At 39.0% G+C, this 18,871-nt stretch overlaps 1 protein-coding gene across 1 annotated transcript in view; it reads left to right on the forward strand.

Annotated features, from left to right (window-relative positions):
* CFAP61 (cilia and flagella associated protein 61) overlaps positions 1–18,871 on the forward strand; it is a 232,240-nt gene that overhangs the window by 163,081 nt on the left and 50,288 nt on the right. Inside the window, exons 22-24 of the mRNA XM_063443717.1 lie at positions 4,329–4,650; positions 5,438–5,529; positions 13,369–13,574. Of these exons, the coding sequence (XP_063299787.1) occupies positions 4,329–4,650; positions 5,438–5,529; positions 13,369–13,574 (620 nt within the window). The remainder of the gene's footprint in view (positions 1–4,328; positions 4,651–5,437; positions 5,530–13,368; positions 13,575–18,871) is intronic.

Consider the following 18,871-nt stretch of genomic DNA (forward strand, 5'->3'; position numbering starts at 1 on the left):
TTGTGCATGGGTTAACAGAACAGATTTGCACCGCCACAATAGCTTGTGCTATCAGAGCAATAAACAGTGTTAAACGACAGTGTGGCTTGTTATACTGTGCACATTTTCTTTTTTATATCGTACAGGATTAACCAATAGGCTAGGGGTACAGGTCTATGCTGGACTTGTCATGTATTTTTCCTTAGGGTTTATCATCTAGCCTGGTATTCATTTGCAACGAGAGTAACAATAGAAATACAATAGAAATTTAAAAACATCATGCTTGAGTGCGTGTGGTACTACAGTTAGGCACAGCTATCGTTTTAACATGTAATAATTGAGTTATACTGAGCATTTTTATAGGTTGACAAGATAGTGTCTTGAGTGCCTGAGGATGCTTGAGTCGTAGTGTTGGTTTCAAGGTCCTGCTAGCTAGCAGGCATGATTTGCATAGTGTAAATAACATGTGAGAAACAGTAACTTTGCTTGGACGCCATGGGTATTACTCTCATGGCTGCTGAGTGCAGTGAAACATAACAGAGTGAAACATTATGCTTTTTAAGTTCACTGCAGAAAAAATGAAAGACAATACTAATAAACGATAAAATAATAAAACAATAAGACCACTGGGTTGCCCCCCACCATTAGTCATACCAGAGGAGAAATTATGCAATTTAAGGAACGGCTTATGATGTAGCTGCAAGTCAGTTCATCTCTTGCCCCCAAAGTGGAGCATGACCCCAAGGGACCTGCATGTGGCTGTTCATCCAATTCCTTTGTCTGGTAGGTTGTCAATCTTGGGGTGCATAAGTCTGCTGGTTTCTCGATGGGGCTCGGTGTCGTGATGTGGCTTGGTGGGTTGGGGTAGGTTTCGGTGTACATGCTTGGCTTTTTCCGGTATCCGTGCTTCGGGCCGCGTCCTCTTTGCTTGTGTCAGGAGCTTTCGTTCTCTTTGCCCTGATTTCCTAGCCCGAGGTATCTTCCTGTTAGGAGAGTGCTTTAGTCTGCTTGTGCGGTCGGCGGATTTCCCCTTCTTTCGAGTACCAGGCCCCGGGTGGCATTGGCGTTCCCGAGTGGGAGCTTGAATCCCTGGCTCTGCAGGGAGCGCGGTGTCTTGGGCTCTTTTCTGGATTCGGTCCCAGAATGCTTGGCACACCATGTTGAATCTGTGCTCAAATTGTATTCTCCATGCTTGGGACTCTGGGCTGTCCGAGAGGGTCGTGCGGTCCGACTCGGCGGCCATCTTGGACGCGCCATGCGGTCGCTGGTCCATGGAGAGATGCCCCTCGTGGAGGTGAGGCTTCCCCAGTGGGGACCGGGATATCCCCCGCCGGTCCATAGGGGGGGGTTGCGGGTTGGCAGGAGGTCTGTAGCGTGCAGCGAACCCCGCATTGGGAGATCGTCCGCTTCCCCCGAGTAGCAGGTCACTGCTTCAGCCAGTCCTCGTGTCCAGACGGCTCGGCTTCATTGCCGTCGGTGCCGATTTTGGGTGTTGCTCCGTTCACGCTCACGGTCGGTCAGTTTACAGTGTGCAAACCGCTGTGTCCAGTGTGGGCATCAGCAGTTTTAAGTAGTTTGAAGATTATTTTAGCTGGATTGTGTTGGAGCTAACGAACAACACGTCCGGCCATCTTGGCTGCCTGGCTCCGCCCCCCTCAATACCTCTTTTTATGCATGACAGCATCTTTGCAATGACACTGCACATGTTCCCTAGATTGTTTTTTATAATTGTTCCAAAGTCCTTTTCATTCAATGTTATATTTTTGTAAACCCCATTTAATGTATAAGTTACTTGTGAGTTCCTTATTGCAAAAGGCATGACTTTTTATTTATCTGTATCAAATCACATGCATGCGCAGTCCCCTAATTTATTCAAATCCCTTGGTAGAGAATTATGTCCTTCCTAGTAGGTTTGGAAAACATCTATACAGAATCAGGGAGAAATTACCTGGAAGTGTAACGAATGGACTCTGTGGTGACACTAGAATTGACGCTGTGCCATCACATATGACACTCTGGGTTTAGTTTCTATGCAAGAAAATATACACATCACTAGCACTAGTAGATTAGCAGCAGATTACCTTAGAGAGAAAACACTGAGTAAGGGTACCCCCTCCAAACTCCAGAACACAGAAAGAAACATACATAATATGGTATACAGGTTGTGCTTTATAAAAGACAACATACTAATGTTAATATTGAAAAAAAGGGCAAAAGAATACAGTCCAGATTTTCACCAAAGGATTTTGATTCCTATAGGACTTGATTTTTCCACAGCGGGTAAATGCTATAAAAATAAAAACAGGGGAAAAATGACCAGTTGTGTAGTATTTTTCAAAGAATTGAATAACAAACAACAAAGTGTATAAGTGCACCATGACTCGGTTTGTTCCTTGCCTTTGTTACCCAAGAGCGCGTACTGTTTATGCTCTATGTGATTCTGGTTTTGACACTGCTTTGTTTATCATTTATCCTGATTTCTGTACTTCTTGACCTTTGACTTGCTTTTCAACCTTGTGCTCATCAGTAATCCTTGACTCCAGCCTGACTTTGACTATTCTCCCTCTCTCTCTATATGTTAAGCCTGGCCACCCTAAGGACCAGTAATATGTTTTTCTGGTAAAGTTTGCCCTGGGTTTTTGTGTTGGAGTGTACTTGTGTTCACTCAAGCTTAATCGTGAGATATCTTAGCATGCATAAACTCCAATGCTTTAGCTTGATTTCCACATTAACAGGTTACTAACTGTAGAGTAGAGAGTAATAAATCATTGGGTTTGGACAGGCTTGTAAATTGCTTGATATGACCTGAGCTTCTAATAATTGCTACAGAAAAGCATGAAGCAATCATCTGAGCATGTAGGTACCTTCTGCCAAATCATACTTAAAAGATAATCTGCTTTTTACTTTACATTTTACATCACCCACTATTTTAGAGTTACACAGGAGAGTTCATTTAGAACACATGTGTAAGGGTCCTTCTTTTACAAAAGAAAAAATGAATAGTACACTTATTTAAGTTGAAAATATGTTATGCGCTTCGTACCCTGTTACCACCATATGCTGCTTATGTCATAGTAAGTATTATTATAGCAGTATTCAGTTACTGGAGTGTTTCACATTTTGGCATTATTGTGACTAAGTAGAACTGGCTTCCTTATCTCTGCAGCATGAAGCTCTGCTTTCACAGCTTACAGTATCTGACGTAGAAGATTAAAAGGACATTTTAGTCACCAGAACAACTATAGCTATAACTATATGGTTCTGGTGTCTTAGCCTGTCTCTGCAGGCTTTTCAATGTAATCAAGGCAGTGTTTACATTGCTGCCTAGTAACACCTTTAGTTGCTGTCACTTAGACGGCCACTAGAGACGCTTCCTTTGTCAGTACTGCACTTTGTGCAGGAGTGGCGTTCAGCGTCTTCATGTTCTGCACGGAGGCACTGAATGTTCCTCATAGAGCTGCACTGATTCAATGCATCTCTATAAGGAGATGCTGATTGTTGCAACGCATTGTTTTGATGCTCAAGCGCAATAGCCTCCCAGCGCTTTCCTATGTGAAAGCATTGGATTGGCTGAAATCATCAATTTAGATTTTTCAGCCATGGAGGTAGGGCCAGCCACAGCAAGACCGACGTGGCGTGGAGAAAAATGTGAGAAAATTCACCTTTTCAGGACGATCGGAGTGGGGCCTGCCACCTAAACAGCCACACCAGCCCACAACAGCACTATACTGTCAGGAAATCATGTTTGTATTCCTGACACTATAGTGTTCCTTTAAACCCGTTTCTGAAAGTTTGTCTTCACATTTCCATACCACTGATTAACCCTCTAAAGATCAATAGCAGAATATGTCCATCATAACAAGCTGGGCTTTAATGGTCTTATATGAAGATGGAAATTCTCATTTATTTAACAATGACAGGTCTGTATGTGTCGGCCAATGCTATAAAAAGGACATAGCTAACTGACGTAGACTAAAAAAAGTGTCATAATGGCATGGAATATCATTGGTCCTTAAATAGTTAACAGTAACTTATTGTTTTTTGTCACTCAGACGCAGGGTAGTCTTAAACATACACTATGAACTATGAGTTAGTAGTCATTTTCATTTATATAATGAATAACACATGCAAGAGACTGGAAGGTTTACTTTTCTTTGCTCTTACAAGTACAAGATCTTTCCCCTTCTTTCTTTTTTTCTCCCATAATTTCATGAGTTAAAAAAAAAAAAACAACACAATAAAAATTGTTACAAAAAAATTATGTAATATAGGTGACATCATTCACAAATAGATATATATATATATGTGTGTATCTCTACTGATTTCTTTGCATTGATTTTCTCTTGTAGGTATTTTTTAGCTTTGCTCAGAAGAAGGTAGATTTTGATGCTTTTCGAGCCATAAACGATGCATGTCTGGTGTATGACGGTCGGCTGGTAATTGATTCCACATTCCATACAAATGATATTTCCATAAGGGCAGCAGGATCCCTAACTAAGTACTCCAAGAGGTATTATGCAGATGGATGGTCGCATAGCAATTTCAGCTCCAAGCAGATAGGATTCCAGCTTGCTGCCAATGTGCTGCATCTGTTTGATCCGACACTTGAGCAAGTCAATGAGATGCCAGATGACAGTCTCATCCCAACCTACCAAGGACCAAAAATTCAAGGTTTGCAGCATGATCCGAAAATCTAATTTGTCACAAAAATGTGTTCCTTTATTCAACGGCAAATTGTTTTGTGACTCATTAACTTAAACGTTGCCCAAACCTTCTGCTTCAGTCTTACACATCCTTCACTCCTACAGAGAAGCCATATTTAAAACGATAAGGGCCGTCTGAGGACAGATAGAGCACCAGTAGACTTTTAATGCAATTGATAGGTTTTTGCCAAATTGTGAATTTTTTATTTTTTGCATGTTCAAATATTTATAATTTTGCACACAAAAAAATATTATTGAAGATCATGATTGTCATAAAAAAGTATTCCATGCTAGTTTTTACTCATGATTAAAACATTATGATTTAAAAAAAAAAAACACAACAATGTGGAACTGATGATTTATTTAACCCCTTAAGGACACATGACATGTCTGACACGTCATGATTCCCTTTTATTCCAGAAGTTTGGTCTTTAAGGGGTTAAAAGCAAAACCTGAAAAGTGACAGAGCACAGACGTCCTTATGAAGATCTGAAGATTGACAGATCATTAGGGTTCTCCTCTAAAGTTTGACTTGCTGGGAATTCAAAGTAAATTAAAATGTTAGGCCAAAACAGCTGAACTGGGTTAATAGCAGACATAAGAATTGTTTCAGTTTAGCTATTTTGACGTAAAATATGAAATTCACTTTGAGTTCCAGTCAATACACACTGTAGTAGATAATCCTGTTGATGTTTCATTGAGTAAAACGAGTTGAACAGCTTGCATGTAACTAATAATTCTATCTGTAATTCTAGGTGGCGTTGTTCCGGGAGGGTATTACTACCTACATGTTGCCAAACCTGCAATCCCATGTCCATTACAAGCTCAGATGACGCAATCGAATTATGTAAGTAAATCAAAAATATGTTTATTGGATTGGTGTTACTTAAGGCAGTTGTCGTGGAACCTAATAAGCTTATATAACACTTTGTGTTATATAAAATGTTTATGTTGCTTCTTTATTTTATTAGTCACAAATGAAGATATTGTCCTTAACTATTGAGATATTTGATCCATCCACCTTGAAGGGACATGATTTGCCCACAAAACCCTTTCTCCTCCCTTTCCATACACACCTAATACAGCAGAAAGAACAGTTATTGAGGTGCACAATCCCTAACTGTGAACACCTCATTAAGCAACAGGACATAATCCAAACCTTTCTCATACTTGTTCAGCAATGTAATTATGTTCAGCTTGGAGACATTTAGGAACATCCAACCTGGGTGACTGCATTAAAAGGCATTAATGGTTTTGGTCTGCGATGCATGAACTGACCTCTGGTCATGCTACGTCATATGAATTGAGGTAAGAGCAAAGTTTTGAATCAGCTATTCAAAAAATGCTAACTTTCTTGCAGCCATGTAGATTATATGTTTAGGATCATTGTCATGCATCTTGACATATGAACATATGCTGTTCATATAAGGTTTTCCATCATTATTTCAATCCTTCCTGGTCCTGAGGTTACAAGGCAACCGTAAACAATGATTCACACACCACCACTCATGATTGGAATGCGGCTGTTGTTGGAAGTTGTGTTTAGAGTTCTCCATTGATGTAACCTGTTCAGGCTACAATCTTTCAGAAGCCATCTGGTCCAAGTGAGTAGTACTTAATCAACCTTGGACAGGTTTCAAACTCATTCAGGTGGGAATCAAGTCTGAGATATCACCAGGTACCTCTCGGCAGATTTTGTAGCCACTACACTGGGAATCTTTGTCACTAAGAACAGACAAAGGCTTAACATAAGAACACTCACCATAAGCCCGGTCACAAACTCGGCCTTTTAGTCTTTGCTCCATTACTGACGCAGCTACTTCAATCCAGCTGCGATTCCGCCCAGTTAATCTTCGCTCCAAGATTGATGTAGTCGCGTCAGTTTAGCCTTGGTCCAAGCAAGAACAACCCACATCATTTTTACTAGGTTGTGATTGCAACTGAACTAACCTAAAATTACTCGAGCCGTGACCTTGATGCCTTTTTACATTTTTCTTTTGGGATCCTTTTTGTTGTACTGCACTTGTGCAGAAATTAAGCAAACTTGACAAAGGGCCTGGGACTATATAAACCACTGGTATATTTGGTCTAGTGCCCTTTCATGGTTTCGGATAGCCAGTAAGCACATCATGTTGTTCCTGATTGTCCTGTTACTTACTCGGCTTTGCATTTGACCCTGAGTTAGTCTATCCTAGCTTTGTGTACAAGACTCTGCTAGATTCCTGACTTTGAGTTGTCCTAGTCCTGATTTCCCACGTACCAGACCTGGCTTGTTCCTTACTTTGAGTTTTGCTTATTCCACATTGACTATCCTTGTACTATCTGGTTCTAGTGAAATAGTTAGTTCTGGCCTTCATTGTCAATATTAGTTTCTGATACTTTTTATTTCTTCCCTAAGTGTTAAGCCCATCCACTCTAAGGTTCTTTTCATTTGCTTTGCTATCATTCCTACTGTGCCTTTGTTGGCTTTTTTTTTTTTTTGCTGAGGAACCTCCACTGTTCCCGACACTTGGGCATTGATTTACGATTTTTGGATAAGCTTTTCAAATGATCACAATCTGTGAGAAATCTTCTAAAAAATATTTATATAAAAAAAACTCATACATTTTAATGGTGACTTCTGTAGACGAATAATTAGAATTTCGTTCCAACAGATTTTGATCATTTGAAAAGCTTGTAATATTAAATTAAGGCCTCTGTAAGACTGGACTTACATACTTACTCACATACAAACATTTTAAATGATTTATACCACTATTAAAAAGTCTATGGTAATTTTTGTAGATAGATGATTTGAAATTTTTTTCTAGCAGATCGTGATTATTTGAAGAGCTTATCGAAAATTAATAAGTCAATGCAAGATTTCTGATCTTGACCACCTTTCGAAGTAACATTAGTCTGATATGCTCATGGGTATTTTGCCATTTTGCGGCCGCAGAAATGAGAGGACGTGTAAGGAGCACTCATTTGGGATTCTCCCATAGGACAGGCTATTATGTCCTGTTTGTGCTCTGTTGAACTTGTCATCTCATTGATTGGAACATCCGACTCAAGTCACTCCCTGATTATCCTAGAGAGTCACATTCATTTTCCAGCAAAGACTTTGAACCCTAGATCAATGCGTTCAATAAAGACATTAAATGTACAATTGTTTAATCAGATTCTCCTTAACTTAGATTGAGGTCAGATAACAGTCAGGGTTAGCAGAAATTCAGTTGATTCTGAAAGATCTTTACACTCATTCTCTATGTTGGGTTACAGATAACAAATTATTGCGAAGTGGATCAAGGGGCTGGAGAATATGATAAACATTAAAGCGGGTGAGATATAATGAAAAAAGTTGACTTAATTAAATCACAACAATATGAGAAAAACATTTAATTTTTGCTCATGTTCTACCAATATAGTAACCCCTTAAGGACCAAACTTCTGGAATAAAAGGGAATCATGACATGTCACACATGTCATGTGTCCTTAAGGGGTTAAAGGTGCATTTTTAATATGAATGAGGATAATCTGTAGATGAACAAATACACACATACATAAAGACACACATACAGACACATACACACATCATTATCTCTTGCTCAAGGTCTGTAGGAGCTGTAATATATGGAAGCTAGGAAGGAATGTAATTCTTATAGTGCTAGGATACTAACGTAATCAGGAATGAATGAGTTTTGCTATGCTCTGCTCTCTGGTACCTTGCATTACAAAGTATTTTGCAAACAGCGGTGCGCTTGATGTTGAAACGATGCTCCTGTATCTTCCAGCTATAGTGTTCTTTTGTCATAGGAAAGGAAGAAAATAGTTTTAAAAGTATATTCAAAGAATCCATTACCACAATCATGAAAATAATTTGTCTAAAGGCAGAGGAGAGCAAAAATTTCTAAATGTACGGACATTGTGCTGTATGCTAGTACCACGGAACCTGTAACCAGGCAACTAAATTCTACAGAAACTCTGGAATGTGAATAGCACATACTAGATCTCTGGGATACATTTGCCCATTTATTAAAGCTCTGTGAATTGAGTGCTTTTTGTTATGCACCGGATTTTCAATTCTATATTGCTGATTTCTTAATGCTAATTAAGATACGAACTTACATTAAAAGCATTACAAATATCTACCTATCAGAAAGAATTCAAATAGACAATGTAACCAAAAATTATGGTCAATACACACAGAGACCAGCACACATCCATACAGACAAAACTATAAATGTTAATACAGTTTGTATTGACGTAGAAATTAGCAGGTAATTCCCTCTCACTTAACCAGTAAAGGTATACTTTTTATATGAGTTTTGTGTTTTTTATTTTGTCATATTGGAAATGGATTCATCTTGACAGTTTCCTTTTATTTCTTTGTATATGATGTTGCTCTTCAATTTGAAAATGAATACAAATTTGTGACAAAGAATTTACCTTGTCACATTGTGTATGTTCATCTAAGAGTGCCCGGTGTAAGTATAACCTCGGTTTACTGGAGCAACTTGTTAAAAATGAACAAATGACATATAAAAATGGATTGAGATGCTTTGTGTTAAAAATAAACTAGGAGCAGATCCTTGGTGGGCCATGTAGACTAGCCGTGAAACTACATGTGACTTGTGAAGGTTGGCAATAATAAATGGGCCACTGGCTCTCTAGTTAGTGAGACAAATCTGAGATAGTGAGATGCTGACGTGTCCACTTTGAAGGTAGCGGTAAAGAGCAAGAGTGCCTGATGTGTGTTAACTACTTGCCAAATAGAAAATAGATAGAGGCACATCCTCAGTGTGCTTGGATGGCCAATCAAAAATTAACAAGTGACCCATGAAAATAAGTAAGAGTACATTGTGGTGATAGCAGATAAAACCACAGCTGGTATGTCTTATGTGAAACTAGGCAGGTAGAGTATTGTGGGATGGCAATAATTAAATTCTCGGGTGTTTAGAAATGGGACTATCATAGTATACTACTAAATCCTGGCTAATTAAATAGCTTTCTGTGTTATGTTGGAAATAATGCACACAAGAACTAACCACAATATAAAATTGTAGGGTCATAGCAGAGGAACATTATACAGTAGCTTCTAGCATGAATTATCATGCACCCGCCACACTAATGGATAATTTTAGGGTTGGGAGATAAGACAGCAAGCCTCAGTTCCCCAGATCATTGGTGTGTTGTCAGAGTAAGAGTCCTGCCAGACATATAGCAGATACCAGCCTCTGGACTCCAACCTGGTACAGAGCTGGGAAGAGAATGGATGTAAGGCTTCCACACCTGCCGCAGGAACAAGGGTAGTAACAGGTAATGTATAATGTGTGACATGCAACAGTGGACTCGAATGCCTCCTCAGCCCTTGGGAGGGGAGAGGGGCTGCTCCTGCACACTCCATGACATGCAATGTCTATGGATCCCTCTATCAAAGGCAAGATTTCTCCATTTGGAGTTCATGCTTTGTGTAGAGTAGACTGTAGGCGACCAGCTCTATAGTGTAGACCGCAGCAAGCCAGACTCACAGGCCAGAGAAGATATCAAACAATAGTTTAATTGTGGTGGCAGCATTACCAACTTGAATTAACTATCATCCGGGTGCTGGGGTATTCAGTACAAGTCAAAAGTCTGAATAAAGTTGTAATAAATTAATGTCATCAAAAAAAATATAATATGCTTCAAGAAATAAGAGTTAATCTGTATGATATTTTGCAAGAATTGAAAATGTATGGAAAGATTTTGAAGAATCTGGCAATCAATGCTATGTAGCGTACAATTCAACTTATAGAGTGGAGTTTGCACAAAGCTAAACTTATTGGAATAAGGAGTTCAAGATAAAAGGGGGAGGATTTCCTGGGCCAGTGGAAATCAGCCAAGTGAACTGGGGAGTCAAAATTTAAAATATTTTGGTCCAAACACGTCTGGAATCTAAACCAGATATGCAATAGAACTGCAAATTTTAAGTCAAAGTAGTCAACCAGTAAAATAAATGAGGTAATAAGTTTGTACAATTTAGTTGTTTTGGTCTAAAAGCCTAAAAATACTCTCCTTCGAGAATTGGCAAGCATGTAGTTGGCAGTGCCATGCTCTGGTTGGGTTGCTGGTGATGAATTTCTCATGTTTGTAAGGCTCATATAAGTAAAATTGGGACTTTTGTGAGAAATTCTAAATTTCAAGATTATTTTTCCTTACATGTTATAAAATAGTTATTTACAACTTTATTTGTGTGTTTTTAATTTGAATTATACAACATAAAACTAATGTATATATGTATGCACACACAAATAACAAATGTAAGAATTTGTGATAACCATATGAATGCTTCCAATACAGAAATGATATCCCAATGATTTGATATTATAAACAGTAGTAGTATGTAAAGTTTTGCTGATCAGAGTCCAATGAGCTTTTGATTGTTTTTGCCTTTCAATTGATGGTTGATTCTAGCGAATGTTATTTAGCTCCTGGCAGAACAACTGTCAGCAGAAAATGAAGTTACCTTGCATTCATTCCTACTCATCATCTTCTGCTAGTGCAAGATTGTAATGCCTTGGTAAAAGCGTTCTGAAAAATATTAGACCATGTGCTAACACCAAAAGTTAATTCTGCCACTTTTTTTTTTTTTTTTTATTAAATTTGTATTTTATTGGTTTTGTACACATGGTATACATTTCTCATTATATGTGGTATAGTAAGAACAAGTAATAATGCATTATGGTTACAAGCACAGTCATATGCGATATTACAATCATGAGCCTTACACTCCTCAGTTATAGTAACAGTGTCATGGAAGCATATAATGGGCAACATCAAGTACAGTTATGTGCTGAGATTATCGCTTAATGGGGCTGCCTGGCTTTGGAATCTCGCAGCCCTGAGCTATGTGTATACGGGCGGTTATGTGAGTACGGCGCTGGTTGCAGTGCCGCTTGCCCTGAGGTCGTGAGTTGCTGACAGCATTGTACTCTCTAAGACATTGAGCCTAGATAAAACATTTAAAACAATTAAAACAGTTAAACATGTGAAACATCAGTGGGTGAAAGCCGTCTAGTGTTGACTGCTCGAGGGGTCAAAAGAGTGGGCAATATCCAGCCTCTGTGGACAGTGAGTTCCCTTAGGTGTTGCGTTCCGCACTGCTCTTGCCGTGTTTGGAGGCAGTCGTGCCAAGGCCTTTGAGGAGAGTCTCTGGGTCATCATTGGGGGTCAGAGTGAATGCCTCGGTGCCCTGATGTACTACTAGTGAACCCGCTGTGTCCCATCTGTAGCGGACCGAGTGTTCTCTTAGTTTCTTAGCGACCGGCGCTAATTGTCTCCTTGCAGCAAGTACAGAGAAGGGGAGGTCACTGTATAAGGCCACCTCACAGCCCTCTATTTTGACTGTCCCCATCGTTCTGGAGCTGGCCATAATGGCGGCTCTCGCTGTAATGTCTCTGGTTGTGGCTATGGTGTCTCTGGGGGCTCCTGCTGGTGCCGCTGGTGATTTGCGCACTCGGAAGGCAGTCACGATTATTGGGGTGTCTGTGTTGCACCTTGGGCCCATTGAGGAAACAAGCCTCCGGGCGAAGGGTAGCAGGTCTTCTTCGCTCACCGTTTCAGGAATGCCCCTCATACGTATATTGCGGCGGCGGTGTCTGGACTCCAGAGAGACCACCGTGTTGTGCAGGCGTTGAACCTGGTCGGTGAGCTTGTCCAGCCGTTCCGTGTTGTCTTGGAGGCGGTTGTCCCTGCGTTTCTCTCTGGTCTCCACCTCCTGTACCCTCTGCTGGAGGATCCCAATTTCAGCCTGGGTCTCCTTTAGGTCAGCCTTCCAGACTTGTCTGAGGTCTGTTAGCAGCCTTTTGATGTCCCCCTTTGTGGATGGGGAATCATCATCATCCGAGTCGGACATGTGAGGGGTGTCCCCGGGTTGGGGTGATGTCTGCGAGTCCCTCTCATCCTGGGACTCCGCGGAGGTCTCCTGCGCCATGTGCGGTTCCGGCGCCATCTTAGCAGGCCGCGCTTGAGGAGGCCTCTGGAAGGCGATCCGAATGTCGGGTGCCGCGGGTCGCTCCACACGGATTATCTTTTTATGTTTGCGCCCCATATTGTCGGCTGTCGGGTGGCGGGTAAGTTGGAAGAATCTTTCGCTGAATTTTCTGTGTTTTTAGCCTCTTTATCCGTGGGGCCGAGACGGAGCTCCACAGATTTGCGACCGTTCAGCTCCGTTGTCGGCCACGCCCCCCCTGCCCCTTTTATTTTAATGTATAGACGTCATACATTATTGTATTTTTGCTCTTTTATGAAGAATGTGGATTTTGGTTACACTATATCATTATCTAAACCTAGCACCTAGTGATTTCTTTTACAAAAGAAATAGCAGTGTTAAGAGCTATTGTGATCACCTTCTTTATTGAAGTACAGACTATTTACAAAATATATATTATGTAAATATGTAAATATAAATATATATATATATATATATATTGTGTGTGTGTGTGTGTGCGCGCACACACAGCATTAAAGATTCTGCGCACTCACTCAATAAAAACAACTTCACCAACTTTAAAAAAACATTATATATAACAAATGATATATAGATATATATTTATGAATATATTTTGCTCACTTTCATCTCTGGTCGTTTATTAACAACAAACAAAAAAAAAGTTATTCGTTTGTTTTTTTAACCAAAAGTATTTATTTTTACTGTTTTTTTTCTTAGGGACAAGAATTTGTTACAGGGAGTACAGTGAACAGTGACTACTTTCGCCTACACATTAATCAGTACAGTATGGTTGAAACAATAACTTGCTTATCGCTGAATCCTTTTCCTGAATCCAATTTCATTTGCCTGTACGGTCAGCATGAGCGTTTACTGAACAACCTGTGTTCTCGGTTTCAAGAGGGGCTGATCAAGGACTTTTACAGGTAAGAAAAAAAATTTAATTAATTATCTGCAAGCATTTCAATTCAGCCTATTTTACCTTGGTTATTTGTATATACAAGTATGAAAAAAAAAACTGGGTTTTTTTTCGGGCAAAAAGTAATATTATCTGTCTTAGATGCCTGAATTCTTTTTTTAACCACCAAGTTATTACATATATAGTCCCAGTTAATTGTTGGCATATTTGTCATTTCCTGGGTATATATCCGAACATACCTTGAATAAATCTAAATTATGACATTGAGATGTATTATGTATTATTTGATACAAAAAGAATGACTGAAAAATATTTAATTAAATGTATTGCCCCCATTTTTTTAATATACATGAGCATTTCATCCTGCCATTGTACCCATTGTACAGCGCTACGGAATCTGATGGCGCTATATAAATAATATAATAATAATAATTGTAAGAACGTTGGTTTTTTTCTTCTTCTTCTATGTATGATAATGTAAACCATGTTACTAACAATTGGCTTTAAGTCTCATTCAATGGGTTGAAGATTAGTATCTGCTAGGAGGTTCACTACTGTTTATAAAATCATATAATTGGGGTATCATTTCTGTATTGGAAGAATCCGTATGGTTATCACTAATTCTTAAATTTGTTATTTGTGTGTGTATATATATATATTTTTATATATATACATTTGTTTTATGTTGTATAATTCAAAATAATTAAAAACACAAAAATTAAGTTGTAAAAAACTATTTTATAACATATAATTAATTTTTTATTTTATTTTTAATTTTTGAATTTCTCACAAAAGTTCTCACAAAATTGTCCTGGAAAAAAGACAAACTCTTAAAATTGGCATACGTCCAAAGATAAAGAACTAAATATCTATTAATATTTCATTTTTACCCAGCTCTAGTTTCAAACTGTAAGCTGAGTTTAGTAAATATGTAATATACATTTTTTTAATTATATTTTAATAAAAGGATACAAAAATAATACTACAGAATCATACAGACATTTTCAAATACAGACAACAAAAATAGGATCATAGGGGTACGTAATGAGTATTGAAGTAAATGTATATTAAGGGGAAAAATGGAGGCTATTTATGGAGGCTCTGTAGTAATAAGCCATGCAGAAATTGGACATTTTACTTTAAATTAAAAGGTAAAGACAATAAACAGGAGGTATAGCAAAGCTAATTATGACAGGTGAGATATACTAAGACTAACAAATGAAGAGTAAACATAGAGGTTTTGATATAAAGCTATCATTACTATAAAGCTACCATATAAAGCTACATACTCATTTTTGTTTTTTGAAAATTACTTTTTATCGAGTGAAATCGCAAAAGGTACAAACCAAATAATGTATGACAAATGGCAAAATAGGCTGTTTCATCATTTTTAATACAGTAATTGTTGAAAATGAATGTCAAATGACTATCCATTTAAGACAGAGTGCGCCGTGATAGACAAAAAAAACAACAAATATGGCCGTGTGAAAAGTATCTAGCAGGTAAAACTGAACAGGTACAGAAAATGTATACGGTTCTCAAAGTGTGTAGATTTTCGCTAGATCCTTTGGAAGGATATAAAACAAATAGTAGAAGAACACCTAAGAAAGTGACTAGAGAATTTTTTATTTATTTATTTTTTATTCAGAATATTCTAATTATTGCAAGATGCAGCAAGATATAGCAAGTAAAAAAATCTGTTAAGTGCGATCCCTTAGTGATAGTCTCTGTAGTTAGGTCGGCAGTACTTGAGAGCATATCTCCAAATGCAGGAACTAGATCCAAGGATTGGAGATAACTTTGGGCCTTTAATAAGTCCCTGGATCTGGTAAAGGTGTGAACCCTGTGTTGCTAGGGTCTTGAGCCAAAAAACATTTGATGACCCCCTTACTAAAACCACAGAGGCTGGAGCCCTAAAATCATTTAGTGACCCCCTTCCTAAAACCCAACCCTGGCCCTCTACAAACAGCACCATTTTACATGACTCTTAAGGAACTCACAGTTACTTACACAGGAGCAAAAACACAGACAGAAAATACACACAGTCAGGCATATATATTCACAGACAGGCACAATCCAATAGACACACAGGCACAGGTTGAAACATACAGACACAGACAGAGGCAGGAGCAGACAAGTACACACTCAGGCATAGAAGAACAAAGACAGGCACAGGTACACACAGATACAGACAGGCACAGTTAGCTATAGACAAATATGCACACAAAAACGGACACAGACAGACAGAAAGAGGGACACACATATACAGACAGGCAGAGGTACACACAGGCATACATACACTCACAAGTTCACCCAGATGCAGACAGACACACATGGCATATTTACATACTATAAAAATGATACTGACTCCCTTCCCTGTTCTTTGGAGGCTCTCATCATGCAGGGGATGGGAGTGGGTAGGCTACACATTAGTAACTGTTTTAGGGTTGGCGGCCACAATCCTCTTGTAGGGAGAGCAGACAGTAGTCCACCAGCCCAGGTCTTCTTTGTCCAGCTCCTCTGCTCAGCTCAATATGATAGAGTGCCACACACCTGTATCTCTAACACTGTGCTGTTTCCGCTCCTGGACGATTCCAGCCTCCTGCCAGAAGACTATGGGCCCTTTAAAAGCTTATGTGATTTATGTACTTTTGTACTCTAGAAAGAGAGACAAACCGTTGGCCCTAATTCCCTGGAAATGTTTTGGGCATAGGACCATGTGCACGGTTGGTCAAAATGATGACTTCCACGGAAATCCCGAACCCCTAAACTGATCTGGGGGATTTTTGGATATGTTGGTCCCCCAGGTCGGGGCTATCAGGAATATGACTTTTGGTTTGGTTTCCATGTGTTTTTGGGGTACTTTCGGGAGGTTGTTAAAATGTGCGTTTTGGGTGCCTGGAGATAATTGAGTTTAGTACAGTTCCTGACTCAATTATCTCTCCGGCACAGAGGAGGGATTATCTTGTTTTGTGTGGGAGTGTCCTGGACCTGAGAGCCAATGAAAGTAAAGTGTGTACTAAGTAAAGTGTATCATAGTCCCCTCTCAGGTCCAGTGGGGAATGCCCCTGTAATATGTTAGAGTAAACCCCTTGCATGGGGACCTGCATATAAGACCAGTTGTGGCTGCCATTAAACAGTTCAACTTCACCCTCAACACAGAGCCTTGTCTTGTCTGGTGATAGAAGGGAACAGCTATACCTGCTTTATTACCGCCTGGATTACTGCTTGGGAATACTCCGGCATTACTCGCACTAGGGGGAAAGGATATCTCTGGCAGCGGAAACCCCTCTTCTCTCGGGGTGGCCGCCACATGGTGTATACTTTATATGTATATCATATATAATATGAAGCAATTATGCAGAAATCTTATACATTAGTCTATAATAGGGAAAATGTCCTTGTACTTATTTGACTCTTGCAACTTTATTCTGTAGATTCATTTTTGGCAAATCACAATCAGCACATTGTTACTCTTGTACCAATCCAGTTTAAGATTGTATCTAATAGGACAATGTAACACATATTGTTCTATATTTATCGTCATATTGCAACTGAATACAGTATTTGTTTATTGCACCAGGTACCTAGCACTGACCTGATTTCTCCCACTCCCCAGAGGAAGTGGCAAAGCACGTAAGAGCAATAAAATGCAACCCTATATGTCCAATAAACCCTAGCTTTATCCCAGTTTTTACAGGGCTTCACATCATGGAATGGAAAGAGACTCATTGCTTAAATTAGCTTTCCAGGCAATGGGGGAATAGGATTGACTGAGGGAGGGGAATTTCTGGGCATTTGTGGGTATTGCCTTTGAACACATTATATTCATTTAATGCTCAATTCGGAAATGTAGCCATAATTGTCGCAGCATTTATATTACCATCCAGAACTTTTGTTCTAATATTTTTCATCTTGTTTACAAATCCATAATTTCAAACTGTATAAAAGATATATAGCATATTGCATCCTCAGAAAACAAACTCATGACAGATGGGCAGTAAACCCTTTTGGGCACACTTTGCTTTGTTCAAGTTTATAGGAATGGGCAGGAAAAAAGTCATCTGTATAACTACGTTTTCCTTGAAAAATGTATATAAGAATTAAAAGTTAGTGAGCGTACAACTGTTCCTTTTAACTGCTTGGAGATGTCATTAAACACAATCTGTGCCCCACATACCAAGCCTCCTGCTTTCCATGCTCTTCCAGGACTGATGGATTACAGTGCATTTTCCATTCCTTGGTCATCCTGCACGTGTGGAGACCAACTTGCTAGATTAATGATACAACAATAATGGTCTTCTGTGTCACTCATGTGCAAAGACAGTGATGAATGTCCGCTGATGCCAAAAAGAGAGACATGACATCACTTTCCACCCCGACAAATCACAAGACAGTTTAGTAGGGAATCTGTCAGCTAGCTTTGACAAATACGAGAATGCTGGCTGAAGGCAAAGTCATCAAATCTGACCAATTTTACAATCAAAATGAAGAACAATTTTGTGAAACTCTGCTTTTACATGGTTTTTAAAATCATATAATTTTTTAATTCGTGAAATATTCCCGATGTCCTTACCAGGCTGTCCAAGGCTGTAATATTCGTAATGACACATCATATGTCCAGCATAAACCATATACACGTTCAGTTTGTTTGAAAGCCACATCAATCAAACCCACAGGGATGGGCTAAAACAGCACAAACATATAGTACATGGAGCTAAAATTACAAAATATTTAGACTGTTTGGAGTGATGCCTATTGTACAGAGTACAGTCAAATTCGGTTCTGCTCTCTAGTACTGCTGTCCTGAAGGTGTTAATTTTCTAAAATAAAAACACAGAAAAAAAAATCTAAACAAAAAGCCATATACTACCATCTTAGGGTACCTGTCATTTTAAATATTTATGGCCAGACATAGCAGATCTGAAAGGGGATTACAAAGTAAAATCGAGTCTGGAGTTAAGTGGCATAAGGTAGAAGAAACCACTTTGAAATCATTTTATGTTTCCAAGAAATCTTTAACAAAGAACAGCAAAGAAAAAAAGCAAACCAAGAAAGAAAAAAATTGACATTTTTGTCAAAATCTAGCTTTTGTGGTCACCATTGTCATCAGCCTGAACCTCACTAGGACAAGGACTGTAAGTGCTACTTACAAGTCAATAGCTAGACGTGATAACATACATTACCTTGAGACTCATGTGCTACTGTTTTCTAGCAGTCAAGCACAATGACCTTCTGGAAAGCTGAAATGCTTCAAAGCATTTTGAAACAAACACTATCATGAGTGAGGGGAGAAAGATAAAA

This window comes from Pelobates fuscus, chromosome 2 (genome assembly GCF_036172605.1).
Source record: "Pelobates fuscus isolate aPelFus1 chromosome 2, aPelFus1.pri, whole genome shotgun sequence".
Classification (NCBI taxonomy): Eukaryota; Metazoa; Chordata; class Amphibia; order Anura; family Pelobatidae; genus Pelobates; species Pelobates fuscus.